At 32.9% G+C, this 14,460-nt stretch overlaps 1 protein-coding gene across 2 annotated transcripts in view; it reads right to left on the reverse strand.

The window, feature by feature from the left end:
- LOC126737770 (CD151 antigen-like) overlaps nt 1-14,460 on the reverse strand; it is a 102,000-nt gene that overhangs the window by 18,588 nt on the left and 68,952 nt on the right. The window contains exons 1-2 of one of the 2 annotated variants that reach the window (XM_050442819.1): nt 8,028-8,194; nt 7,739-7,892 (exon numbers count right to left, since the gene is read on the reverse strand). In XM_050442819.1, coding sequence (XP_050298776.1) covers nt 7,739-7,813 — 75 coding nt within the window. In that variant the 5' untranslated portion in view covers nt 7,814-7,892; nt 8,028-8,194. Of the gene's footprint in view, nt 1-7,738; nt 7,893-8,027; nt 8,195-14,460 lie in introns of those variants that run through there. The other variant, XM_050442820.1, reaches the window with a different exon arrangement.

Raw genomic sequence — 14,460 nt, forward strand, 5'->3', positions numbered from 1 at the left:
ATACCTACTAATGGAAAATAACTGATAGAAACATAGCATCCATTTTTCCCAAGAGATCAAACAAAAAACAAGATAAACGTAAATAGACAAAGTCACGGTTTTATTATATTTCTTATATATTATTTATATTTCTTCTTCAGGGGTACAAATTTATAGAAGAAATAATATATAATTATTTTTGTAGGTTTGCTTGTACAATGGAAATTCGTTATAAGTATACTTACTACTATACATTTAATTATGAAAGTCTACTATGAGGCCACATCTTTGTTGGTTTATTTAGAAAAAACACTACATTTTATTTGATTTTTATAGTTTTTAAAAAAGTTTAAAAATTATTATGGCATACCGAAGACCATTTTTTTAATATAACGGTATCTGTTATATTAAAAAAACGGTAATATATAATAAATTTCGTAAGCTATACGTCATTAGGCCTAGACCTACATGTACATACACAGGTCACATATCACGCCGTGTGATTTTTTTGTGTTTTTACCTTTATTTTGAAATAGGTGATATACATTTATTTGGAAATATTTTCCAATCAAATAATACCAGACCATCGGTTATTCTTAGACATTCACTGTAGTGATGTAGAAGTTTTGAAAACATAATGAACCTCGGTTAAGTCTGGCGTATTACACGCGCTTCTCGGCTCTAACATTACCATGCCCACAGGTTTCAACATTTAAGTCATGTGGACTACCAGATCTACTTTTTCTATTATCAGCTGATCAATAATTCTATATGAATAAAGCTATGTGAATATATATTGCAACATTAGCTCATCCTGTATAATTTAATTTTTCACTTGTAAAAATATTTGATTAAAGATTATGTAAAATCCTAGAGATTCTTAAAAAAAGAGAAAGATTCAAGAGGACGGGGATATTTTAAATAAGATCATCATCAGATTTGAATTTGAAACTAGACGAGGGAATGCCATTTTTCGACAAGCGGTATTTTTAACGCTGTGTCTAGCCTCCCGGTACCGATATCCGAATAAATCCCGGTAAAATATAATATAATGGCGGTATGATGACGTAATTGTCTACCGGTATTTACAATAATCCTTGGCGGTATGATGACGTAATTTTCTACCGGTATTTACAATAATCCTGGTTTTGACAGAAACATAACCTATAAATAATTCGTTAGTTAGTACAGTGTTTAGATAAATTATTATAAAAGTATTGGTTGATTTGTTGTATATTAAGTGGTGTAAAAGTGTGTAACGATGGTGTTTTTTGTGGGCGAGACCTTTAAAAGTTTTGAGGATGTAAACAGAGCTCTAAAGGAATATGAAAGTAAAACATTTTTAAAGTATTGGAAACGAGACGCGAGGCTCATAACTGTGAAGTCAGTATTTTAAAAGACAAAAGTAACAACTTTAAAGGTATGTTTATGCAAACCAAAAAAATGAAGATGACTTTCGATGCTTTTCCAGAGTTTTTAAGTCTTGATGGAACTTATAAGTTAACTAATGTGAAGATGGAAATTGCCAAACCGAAGTAGTCGCATTTTGTTTACTTACGCAAGACAAAGAAAGTTTTGAATGGTTTTTAAATGAGTTTAAATTAAAAATCCTAAATGGGCCGAAATAAAGTGTGTGATGACTGATAAAGACTTACTAGAACGAAAAATTGTTAAAGAGTGTTTTCCTGAAGCTAATGTTATTATTTGTATTTTCCACTCCATGCACACATTTCAAAGGCAAATATCCTGCGAAAAAATGGGAATATCTTCTACGCAAAGAAACTTAAGTCTTGAAATTATTCAAAAGATGGTTTACGCCAAAACTATGGAGGAATTTGAAGACCTGTACAAAACTATGTGCGGAAATGTTCCCAAAGTTGTTTTAGACTATTTTAATGCGAACTGGTACAGAATTAAAGATGAATGGTCCATGACAAAAAATTATTTTAACTGCAATTTCCTAAACACAACCAATAATCGCATTGAATCAATAAATTCTTAACTTAAATCTGTCTACTAAATAAAACGCAACAGCAGCCTCAAAGAATTTTTACACAGTTTCTTTACAATCATAAATGCGTTGGAAGGAGAACGAGATTATAAGGCTATATACTAAATGCAAAAACGCTTGGTTACGAATTTTGATATATCTTATGATGAAAAAAAGTATATAGAATATTTAACTCAAGAATCGGCAAAAATTGTTCTTAAGTAATTACAACTTAGCAACAAAATTAACCGTCAGTGTTTACTGTTACCGACTCTAGCAATAAATACACTTTTAAAACGTCTGAAGGAGATATTAGTTGTGGGATAGATTTTTGTACATGCAATTTTTCCACCGGAATCTTATTACCATGTAGACATATTTTTGCGGTAAGAAAACGATTGGGTCTTCCTCTGTTTGCTAAGTAAATAAGCGGTGGACATTAGAATACTATAAAACAACGCAACGTCTTTTTATAAATCAAGACATTTTAAAATTTGATAGTAACAATGACAATTCGAAAGAAATGGAGCAGGATATTAATATTAAAACTCTACCAATTAATAAGCCTCAAACATATAGTCAGAAAAAAAAAAAGCCCTATTTGTCACAGATTCACTTGCTGATTTAATGGGACAATCTTGTGGTACTTTATAGACTCGATACACTCAAAACTCTCAAAAAGAAGGACATGAAGTAGTTTTAAAAATTAAAAATTTGATAAAAAGATACTAAGGACGACATTATTTTGCCTAGTAAGTAAAGGAAAATTTTCTGAGTCAGACCTTATTGGCCCTTTTTCATTATACATATTTATTTTTATATTATCATAATAATGTTGAATTTTAGCCTCAGGTGCAAAATCAAGTGTTCAAGACACGTTTAATATTAATGATATGGAAATAATATATTCTGGCGAAACTAATGTTAATGCTATAGAGGAAAACTACGATTTGGAACAGAATGATTTACATCAAAATTATGGTGAGCTTCAAATATTTTTTTGTCCATTACACATATTTCACTATACCTCTTTTTCAAGTGAAGCCACTAATGAATTAAATAGTATGGCGTATACAGAAGGTAATTCAGTTTCTGAAGATTTTGATGTTCAAACTGATGTTTTGACAGATACACCTAAAGGTAAATTCCAAGTTATCTTTTATTTATTATACAAAAAATCCGTAACAAATCATTTTTAGAAAATAAGATTATAATTTTACAAAATATCAAGCTTCCGAAAGTCATTAAACGACGAGCTCGACCAAAGGGCGCGGATTTAACTGCCATTGGAATACCAAAGAAAAACAATCGTATAGTCCCTTTTAATCGATTACATTTTCAAGAAAAACAAAAGAGAATTCTAAGCTGGGTGGTAGAAAAGAATTTTTCAGAAACAATTGACAGTACTGTGCTTATTGAGAAAACTTTTGTTAAGACCGACATAGAAAGAGTTCCTCATTCAATTCTAGATGAATATGTAGACATTAGTTTAATAAGGTAGGTAACCATGTCTTAAATATGGTTTCTATATAATATTACAAGTTTTTATTTTTATATTATAGAACGTTTTTTCATGGAATTTGGTCACAACGTTATATAAGAAAAAATCCCAACGTCCTTTAATTTGCTCTGTATGTGGCTATGATATATCGTCTAAAAAAGAAAAAATTACATATAGTTTATGCCTACTTAAACGGCATATTAAATGTACTACAGTGAAAAAGAAGCCAAAAACTTAGTTTTGCGCCTTTTGTAAAAAACAATAATTTTTAAATTTTATCACAATTTTTGTTTGTTATTTTTTTTCGTTGTTTAAAGAATAAATCATTTTATTTTTTGTAGCATCTGTTTCTGTACTCAAAAGTTTTTTAATAGAATTTAAAATTAAACTATACTGATTATAAAGAATATTATACAAATTTTGAAAACGATATTGAAATAGTGTCTAATTATTTTATAAAATCTAACGGGATTTATAGAAACACCGGCGAAATGTTATCATATATTATACATCGGTACCAGGAGGCTAGCACAGCTTGATATAAATACCGGTAGATTTTTACGTCATTATATACGTCATTATTTTACCGGGATTTATTCGGATACCGGTACCGGGAGGCTAGACATAGCGTATTTTTAACCGAACTAATGAATATTATTATGCTTTTAAAAATTCACCGCAAACCCATGAAGTCCAAAGATTGGGTCAAATCTTAAAATAAAATACTGGGGCCAATTTTTTACTAGGTAAATTTAAATGCTAAAAGCTACCTCCAGCTATTGAATAAAGCTGTATTAAATCAGCTTTAAGATGAGTCGTTAAGTATGCGACAGTTGTGGTGACAACAAGATGGGGCACTACCCATAATGGAAGGGTAGCAACTTAGTTTAAGCAAAAAATTTTCCAATCATTGGAAACCAGGGTATTGTACAGGGTGGGCCAATTTAGACGTTTTCTTATGGGAAGTCATGTCCCTGTTAAAGATAAAAAAATTTTGACCTCCATTCTCCGGGCTCAAATTTTAAAAGAAGTTTATTGAAGCAAATGAAATTTTGCTATGGCAAACAGTTTGGCCGCTAGAGGGCGTTTCTGAAATTTGGTCATTTTCGTTTTTCGGCTATGGCTGCTGTGTTTTTAAAGATAAATGATTTCTGTAAAGACTTTCTTATAGCACTTTTAAGCGCTTAACATGCTCATGATATTTAAATTTATACAGGGTGCTTCATTATTAATTTTTTTTTTTTTTTTTTTTTTAATGGAATGCATATTATTTTTTTGCATTTTCTTGTAGCCCTTAAAATTCCCTTTTCAAATATATATAACACTTATAATCTAAATTCATTAGTTTAGGAGATATAAATAGATTTCTTAAGTATCAATAAATTATAATGCCGTGCTATTTAAAACGCCTAAAAAACAGAGTAGGCGGGTGACACAATTGCGGGTGAAACAATTGCGTAAAGGGTTGAGTAGGCGGTTGTCAAACTGCTTTGAGTAATACGTCATTTTGACATAAACAAGCTTATTTTCATAATCTGTTTTACTTTGTATTTCTTTTATGTGATAATCACAATGTATCAAAACTATGAAAAATTCGATATGATTAAATGTTTTATTAAATGTAATGAAAATGCAAGAGAGGCCTGTAATTTATATCAACGACGATATCCAGAACGGGGGCAGCCACATAGTACGCTGTTTGAGAAATTAAAAAGAAACCTTATTAATTTTGGTTCTTTTGCTAAACCGCGAAGAAATGCCAATAATAATATAAATGACGATCAAGAGCTATTGGATATAACAGTTTTGGGCGCAATTGAAAATAACTCTAATCTATCCACCCGGAAATTGGAAGTAGAAACTGGTGTGCCAAGGACCTCTGCAAGACGGATTTTAAAAAAATATAGGTATAAAGCTTATCGAACCCGAAAAGTTCATCATCTCTTTCCTGCGGATCGTGATAGAAGATTAGAATTCTGTCGGTGGTATTTGCAAAAGTGTGGTCAAGATACAACATTTGGCTACAATTGTATTTGGACGGATGAAGCATCGATTAGTAGTGCAGGCATTTTTAATAGGTATAATAGGTATACCTGGGCTCGAGCAAATCCTCACGCAACGGTGGCTGTAAGAAATCAAGGCCGTTACAGTTTTAGTGTATGGGTAGGCATATTTCGTGGTAGATTTATTGGTCCCTATATTTATGATGGACTGTTAAATTCAGAGCGATATTTACAAATTCTGCAAACGCAAGTTGAGCGCTTCCTAGAGGAATTGCCTCTAGCCCAGCAGAGGCATCCTATATTTTTCCAGCAGGATGGTGCGCCACCGCACAATTCTAGAGTGGTCAGTAATTATTTAAATGAGCAGTTTGGTGAGAAGTGGATAGGAAATCAAGGTCCAATACGTTGGCCGCCTAGATCCCCTGACTTAACACCCTTAGATTTTTATCTTTGGGGAAGAATAAAAGACTTGGTATAGCAACAGCCAATTACTTCAAGAGTAATGTTGGAAGAAGCTTTACATAATGCATTTGCAACAATAACAAATATTGAATTAAGAAACGCTGTTGATAATGTTGAAAAACGTAGCCGCTGGTGCATTGATCAGGAAGGAGCTCAGTTTGAACACTTGTTATAAGTACGTAATATATGGAGTTGCAGTTTTAGTTAAAATATCAATAAAAAAATTAAATCTGGTTTTTACTTTTTGTTTGTTAGTTCATATTCTAAGTTTAAAATAAATAAATAAATAAATACTTTTATTTTTTTTTTACAGTATTATTTTGTTTTTATAACTGTATTTGTCCATTAATATAATTAATATTTAATAAAACAGGAGCTATTCTTTAATTTACTTTTGATTTTTAAAAGCGCTTACTGAAGTATCACAAATAAAAAATACAGAACCTATAACGTCCTTTTTTAATCTTTGAGTGTCTTAAATAACTGCACTTATTTTTAATAAGGACGTTGATATCGCAGGCCCTTAAATTCTCATTATATTTGATAAAACATCTAATCATATGGAATTTTTTGAAAAATTGATACGTTTTTGGATTCTAATATCAAAATATAAATACAAAGGAAAACATAGATTATAAAAACAAGTTTGTTTATGTAAATATTAAGCTTCACTTATAGCAGTTTAAAACACGCCTACTCTTCCGTTTACGCGATTAAAATGGCGGGTCATTACCTACGTGTTTTTAATATTTAAGAAATTTATTTATATATCGAAAACTATTAAATTTAGATTATTAGTGTTATATATATTTGAAAAGGGAATTTTAAGGGCTACAAGAAAATGCAAAAAAATAATATGCATTCCATTAAAAAAAAAAAAAAAAAAAATTTAATAATGAAGCACCCTGTATAAATTTAAATATCATGAGCATGTTAAGCGCTTAAAAGTGCTATAAGAAAGTCTTTACAGAAATCATTTATCTTTAAAAATACAGCAGCCATAGCCGAAAAACGAAAATGACCAAATTTCAGAAACGCCCTCTAGCGGCCAAACTGTTTGCCATAGCAAAATTTCATTTGCTTCAATAAACTTCTTTTAAAATTTGAGCCCGGAGAATAGAGGTCAAAATTTTTTTATCTCTAACAGGGACATGACTTCCCATAAGAAAACGTCTAAATTGGCCCACCCTGTACGTTGGACAGTCAGCAGTCCAGATTTTTCCCCGCTGGAGTATTTTTGGCAGTGCAGGACTGCACTTATTTTTTTTGTAAAAAAAAAATATTTAATCTCATCAAAACACTAACTAATTGAAAATTTTAATATGTCATAATGTTAAGGTGGATAAAAGATACCAAAAAACATTTAAAAATTCAGGTTCGCATTTGAAAAATTTAAGTTGATAATGTTCAAAAAATGAAACGTCGGATGTAAAATCCAAAAACGTCATTTTGTAGACGGGAAAAAATTATATTGATTTTTAAACGGAATTTTAATAAGCATCAAATTACGCAACTTTGCATAATTTAATCTACCTCGTATCTCTTGTAGATTCTTCAGCCTGTACTATAATTACATTTTTTATTTTTATGTGTATTCTGTTTTTTGTTTTTTTATTATTTTATGTTTTCATATATTTATGTGTTTTTTTATTATCTTTCTAGCTTTGCCTAAAAAATTTCTAAAAATGTTCTTAAGATTAAAGCAAAAAAAAATGACATCGCCGTATTCAGGCCGTCACTTTGACTATCAAGTGCTGAAAATAACGTATTCGATAGGAACTTCTTTATCGTTGCGAAACTTACCACAAAAACAAACTGGTAAGCATACAATACCGCTTTTATAATGGAAACACGGCAGCAACCTTCACTCGAACTCATGGTTAGTTCAGTCTCGCTCCCCACCGCTTACAAAATTACGCCAGCCATTGGAGTTTTATTCATGCATTTTTTCTGAATTCTAAAAAACAATAATTAAATTTTAATTTAGCTGAAGCAACCGTGTCTTATACATATATATATGTACATGCCTTAACCATAACTTATACTAGATGACATATTTTAGAATATGAATAGTGCCTTAAATTAAACTTACATAGAAAAAATCACTCTTAAGTCACTTTTTATTTTTAGTAAATTGTGTTAATATGAACACGTGAATCAATACGCGCAAATCGCGTGGTGGGCGTCAATATGTAAATATTATTGAATGTGAAATTTTAGTCGATATCGCGAAATTTGCTTTTATACATTTTTATCTCGGATGTTTAGTAAATGAAGGTTTTTATAATAGCTGCCGCCTGTTGATAAGCGTATAAATTTACGTAGTACTAAACTAATCCGAGGCCAAGTTCAAAGTAGCAAAGTTATGAAGACAATTCTAGTTATAACATTGTTACCAAGGAAAACGTGGTCTTTTTGCAAGCCTATAAATAGTTCACAACATACCTTATATTGTTACAAGCACAAGATTGCAAACAATATTTATGATTTTAAAAATGTCAGTTCACAATTAAATCCATTAGGCATTATTAAGTATACTTATCCCGATATAACTACCTACAACTCTAGTTAATTGTTCGCAACTGGGCTCAAAAACTCTTCTTTGGAATACATTTTTGTTTCAGCTTCTGATCAGTATATAAATACTTTTAACACTGTCACCTTACTCGCATTGACTTTCTGCTTGCTCAATTGATAAACAAGATAATAAACAACAAAACTAATTAAATTTTAATCAACTTTGATTCCCTTTATAGACTCAGAATTCACATAACACATCTACGCGTAAATGAAGAATATTTCTGAGTATAATTTTTACCGTGCTTAGGCAGCTTTTTCAGTATAAACTCGTAAATAGAAAAATGATATGCCAATAAAAATGGCGATTTACAAATATCCTAGTTAGTTTGCCACGATTCTTAAATAACTAAGGCAAAAGTCCATTCTGAAGTGAATATAACAGAAAAGTTTTGTAGGGGAAGCCTTTTCTGCACAATTAAAGTGGAGGTATAAGAATGATGCATTTCGGCAAGTGCTCTTGATGGCATCAGACTTTAAAATATATTGCAAACAGTTTAAAAAAATATTGACGAAAATTCATTTCATAATTTAAAAAAATACAGATTACAGCTGTGAAATTGTAAAAAAACTTTTTTTCCGAAAATCGATAAGAAATAATAACATTTTTGACAAGATATTTGAAAGAAAAAGTCAATATTTCCTCCAACTTTATTGTTGCCTGGCAACCGAAAATAACAGTAAGGAAATATTCATTTCTGTACTGTAAGGAAATGGTATTTCCATACAGTAAACCTTAGAACATAAATGCGAACAGGCTTTTTCCTAAACAATTTTATTTTTTTAACTTTCAGCACAAACAAGGTTAACATTATAAAGGGTGATTCAAATTGAGCTTCCATATTAAAAATATTAAAAAAAAAGAAGAAATTGAAAATTATAGAAAAATATTTATTTTCCCCTTGAAGGTAGTTAATTACAATTATGTATGAAAGATGACATCATGTAAATGACCGCCGCGGCTCATGTGGCATGACGTAATCTGTTTGGAGAAATTTTCGACTACTCTGTGGCACAAATCAGGACCTATGTTGATAATTTCGCGTCTAATCTCTTGTTTCAGCTCCGCAATGGTGTTCGGGTTATTCTTGTACACTTTGCTCTTAAGATACCCCCATAGAAAATAATCTAAGGGAGTTAAATCACAGGATCGCGGCGGCCAATTGATATCACCGTTACGTGAAATAACGCGACCTGGAAACTTGCCGTGCAGTACTTGGATCGTTTCTCCTGATGTGTGACAGGTGGCACCGTCCTGTTGAAGCCAGAGATCTTCGATATCCATATCTTCCAACTGTTCCCAGAAAAATTCTGTTATGATGTTCCGATAGCGAACGCCATTAACCGTAACAGCGTTCTCCGCGTGATCCTCGAAGAAAAATGGACCAATTACGCCTCCGGACCAAAAGGCACACACAGTCACCTTTTGAGGATGCATTTTCACTTCAACAATCTGTCTTGGATTTTCTAATCCCCAAATACGGCAATTGTGAGTATTTACGAAGCCCCCAAGGTGAAAATGTGCCTCATCGCTAAAGATTATTTTCATTGGAAAATTTGCCCCTTGTTCTCTTATCCATTCGGCAAATACACAGCGCTGTTGATGGTCCCTAGGCTTCAATTCCTGCGCTATTTGGACTCTGTATGGGTGTAACTCTTTTGTTAATCTTTTGTTAAAATCCGCTGTGTAGTGGAATATGAGGGGTCCAGTTGCTGCGATCGATGACGAATCGATGTTCTTGGATTTTCGTTCACACTTTCGGCAACAATAGCAATATTGTGTTCCGACCGACCTCTACGAGCATGCCTAGGAGTTTTGATGTTAGCGACGGATCCAGTTTGCTCGAATTTTCGTACCAAATTCCAAATTGTCTTCTCACAAGGCCGATTTTGTGCGCCAAAAAATTCACGTAAAGCACGAAATGTATTTTTCCTTGATCGGCCGTTTTCATAATAGGCTTGGATAATTTTAACACGTTGTTCGGTCGTATATTGCTTCATGACTGTTTTGTTTATATTTTGACGTTAGAAATGTCACGTTGCCGTTGACAAATTCAGTAGCGTTTCAAAAAAAAAAATTGTAATGTGGAAACTCAATTTGAATCACCCTTTATTTTCAAATTATTACTTATTATTTGTTATATTTACTGTTATTTGACAATTAGTACAAGTATTGAAAACTGGAAGAACTTGGGAACTAATAGCATTATTTTGTTGAATATTTTCAAAACTAATAATTTTATTTGTATGACAATAACTAATATTGGGCGTTACTGCAGTATTAGAAATATTAGATTTACTTTCTTGATTTTTTTCTGCTGTGAAAATTTTATTTGCCACTTCTTCCTTATTAGTAAGAGACTCTTCTATATATCATTTAGCGACGTTTGTTGATTTCCATCCACCCAGTCTCTTTAAACTAGTGATATCTCCACCAGAATCAACAAGCATTATGGCAGAAGACCGACGAAAACAGTGGCCGGTATATTCGTTCGAGTTTGGCAAATTCAAATAACTGGCCACTATTTTAGGCATGTTTCTAAATTGGTGAATCCCTACTACTTGTCTACAACCTTTTTCATTTTGGTACTTAAAAAAAAAACCAAGTGGTATTCATGTCTCTTGGTCTTAAAGAGACATACTTGCGGTATAGATTTAAGTACATTTCGTTTACTATAAATCGTCTTGATGTATTAGTTTTTGAATCCGGTATGGTAACTAAAAGTTTAGATAGTAGGCCTTGTAAGTATATCTTGTACAGTCATTTTAATCAGCTCGTCCATTCTGCAAGCTCCGGAAATTCCAAATATTACAGCTACCTACAACAATAAATAAGCATGTAAAGAATCCAAATATAATTTGAAGTTTTGTAAGTTACCTTAATTATTAAATATTCCTTATCTGGAGCTTCCTGAATAAATTTTTTTATTTCTTCTTTAGTTAAAATCTTGGATTTGTTTGGCTTATAGGCCATGTGCTTGCCGTTTCAGGAATGCCCGAAGTTTTGAATATTTAGATATATCCACATCATGTCGAATTGCAAGGGTTGCCTTCGGCATTGAATAATTGGCCCATAAAGTTGAAGATTTCATTTTGAAACCAAGCTCCAAGAAGTATGCCATTACAACATTTTCCGAGAAAGAAGTTACATTTTTATTCATACGGTAGTCCATGAAGCGGTTGTATGCATAGTTATACTTATTTCTAGATTTTACTGGTAACAATTCCAATGATGCAGCATTCACTGCCTCCGTGAATTATGGGGGTTCCAGAAATGGAACAGTCATCATCACTCATCATTTTACACGTTACTTTCGCTTTTTAAAACGTTAAAAAATCATCACTTTGGAAAGACGCCACAAATAAACTTTTCTTACTTCGTTTCCGTAGTTACGAAACAATGTTTCATGGCTTCTTTTATTTAAGGGAAAAATAATAATGTTGATTTGAATTTTTATGATCGCCCGGGAATGTTAAGCTTTTCCTACTAGGTATACAATATACTATTTTTTTACTTTTCTTTCTTAAATAACTTTTAAAAGCTCAAAATGAGGGTATACAGGTTGGAGAAATGAAGATTACTCATTGTTCAAAATAATGGGAACACCGCTTCCTCTCGTCAATGGGCGGCAGCCTCCGCTTGTCTGATAGGTATTTACTGTTTTTATTTTTTACAGAATAACAGTAATAATATCGACTGGCTATTAATTTATATTCTTTCCGAAAGAGTTCAAGCTATTAAGTGTTAGTTATTGTGTGTTTTTTGTAGACAATTCGGCAGTATCATGTAGGCATTTATTTTCAAATACCAAATAAATTTTTGCGACAAAACAATTTTGAGGCATTGTTTTGTCTTAAAAATAGCCATAAAGGTCCAGCAGCAAGAATGACCGAAAGAAATAATTTGTAGTGCCCTAGAAATGGATTCAACACGATCAAGTAGACGTTTTGGAGAGAAACTGAGTATGGACCATAAAACTGTTATCAGTATTTAGAAAAAAAAAACACAAATACGCATGTTTCAAATATGCCAAAACTCAGGTTATGTTTCCAGTGTGTGACTGTTTTGTGAAACCAGTTCGAAAAAGCAAATGAAAATGATTTTCTTTTACAAAATATTCTATTTCAGAGAATCTTATTCTCCATTATATGGAAAATACAACCTTTCCGTTGTTTGATGTTATTCTCAGAAGATAGTGCACAGAAGTTTTCAATTCCGTACACAGTATCCTCAAAAATTGAATGTTGAGAGTTGGTATTTTGGGCGACCATATTTAAGGGCCATTTTTTATTGAAAGTATTGTAAAAGCCCAAAAATACCTTGAGTTGCTGCAAAACCAAGTTCTCCCTGTCATTCAAATCTTTCCTGACTTTGACCTGGTATGGATCTGTTCGGACAAATACCGATTAAGGGTTCTATTTATCCGTTCTGCCATTCCATCTGACTACGGGTGTAACATAGTTGTCATCGTATTCTTGATTTCAAACGTCTCCCAGATGTTTTCGAACAAATTGGATTCAAAATTTCGCCATTGGCCCAAATTTAGCTCCAAGGGTACACCAAATTGGCAGATCCATTTCTTTACTAAAGTGTCGGCGACAGTAGAGGCTTTCTGGTTTGGTAGAGCGTATGCCTCAACCAAGTTGCTGAAGTAGACCATCGCAACCATGCATGGCTTACTGGATATGAATCACTTCTTAATAACATAACTTTAAATTATTTGACACAACTACATGAACACCAGTTGTGACTTCTTTTGAATTGTAAGCATTTTTAAGAATACTGTGATCCTTGAAATCTGAAAAAGGCTTTAGATAAATTTCATCTAGCATCAGAATGACCATTTAATATCCTCTTATAGGTTAAATTTGGCAGAAGCATAAAGTAAAAAATTTTCTGGTCAGTGTTAAAATTGCCACAGATATGTCTTAAGGTTTTCGCACTTAGCAATTAAAAAATCCGACATTTAGACATAACAATTTGCTTTCGTTTCCTTCTCTTCCTACAACTTGCCTTCTAAAATTAGAGAGTCCCATTGTGATCAATATGACTTGACGTTAGGAAAATACTTCGATCCCCATTTTGCAAGTATCGTCGACGATAGTGGTTCTAAACCACTGACCATCTTTCTCCTTTGCTCGCTGATAATGCTTGCAGTCTTCCAGGGAGGGTGTTCTTGATATGCATAGCTTGCTAAATACAGGTCGACGATACGATCGCCCTTCCTTACTTTGGCAGGACTGGAACTAGCGCCTTGCACAGTGTCTTGCTTTGCCACATTTCCAGCACTCTAATCTCCGGTCCTGGTGGCTACGTCCTCCATTATTATATTAACCTTCCTAATGATCCGTTGACTGATTCTTCAAAGTCGTCCTGTCTTAGAATTACTTATCGGACACGAGCCTGTCCTTCGTTCGTGTTCTTGGCACCTTCGAATTCAAAGGACCTAGTAGTAAGGCCTGCGTCATCTCACCATCGCGGAGTCCATTTAGGAATGCTTGATCAGTCAACGTTCCATGCTTATTTCCTGGATTTCTAGATATGCCAGTTGAACAAGTGTAATGCTAGTTTCAAATTCTTAGAGAAAGTCGCCTGATTTCTGTCACCGATTTTTCAACTGCGTGTAGTAGACATGCTTCAGGTGTGACTGGCCATAACGCATCTCCAAATGCCTCACTAAGTGGTCGTAGATTTCTTGCTCTTCGGGCGACATTCTTTGCAGGATGACAGCAGCATCTACTCTTAAGGCCAACGTAAGGCCAGTAGTCGCCTTCTCCTTGGACAACCAACCGTTTGCTCTTGCTTCCGCCTCAAACTGATGCTAATAAATATTCGATGATGAACTAATATCAAATTGAGGCGGTTTGTGGTGCATTAGCTCAACAATTTTCAATCTCATCAAATTTCTGTATTGGCACAAGCTTCGTTCTTTTTGTCTTTCGAGTAA

This window comes from Anthonomus grandis, chromosome 6 (genome assembly GCF_022605725.1).
Source record: "Anthonomus grandis grandis chromosome 6, icAntGran1.3, whole genome shotgun sequence".
Classification (NCBI taxonomy): domain Eukaryota; kingdom Metazoa; phylum Arthropoda; class Insecta; order Coleoptera; family Curculionidae; genus Anthonomus; species Anthonomus grandis.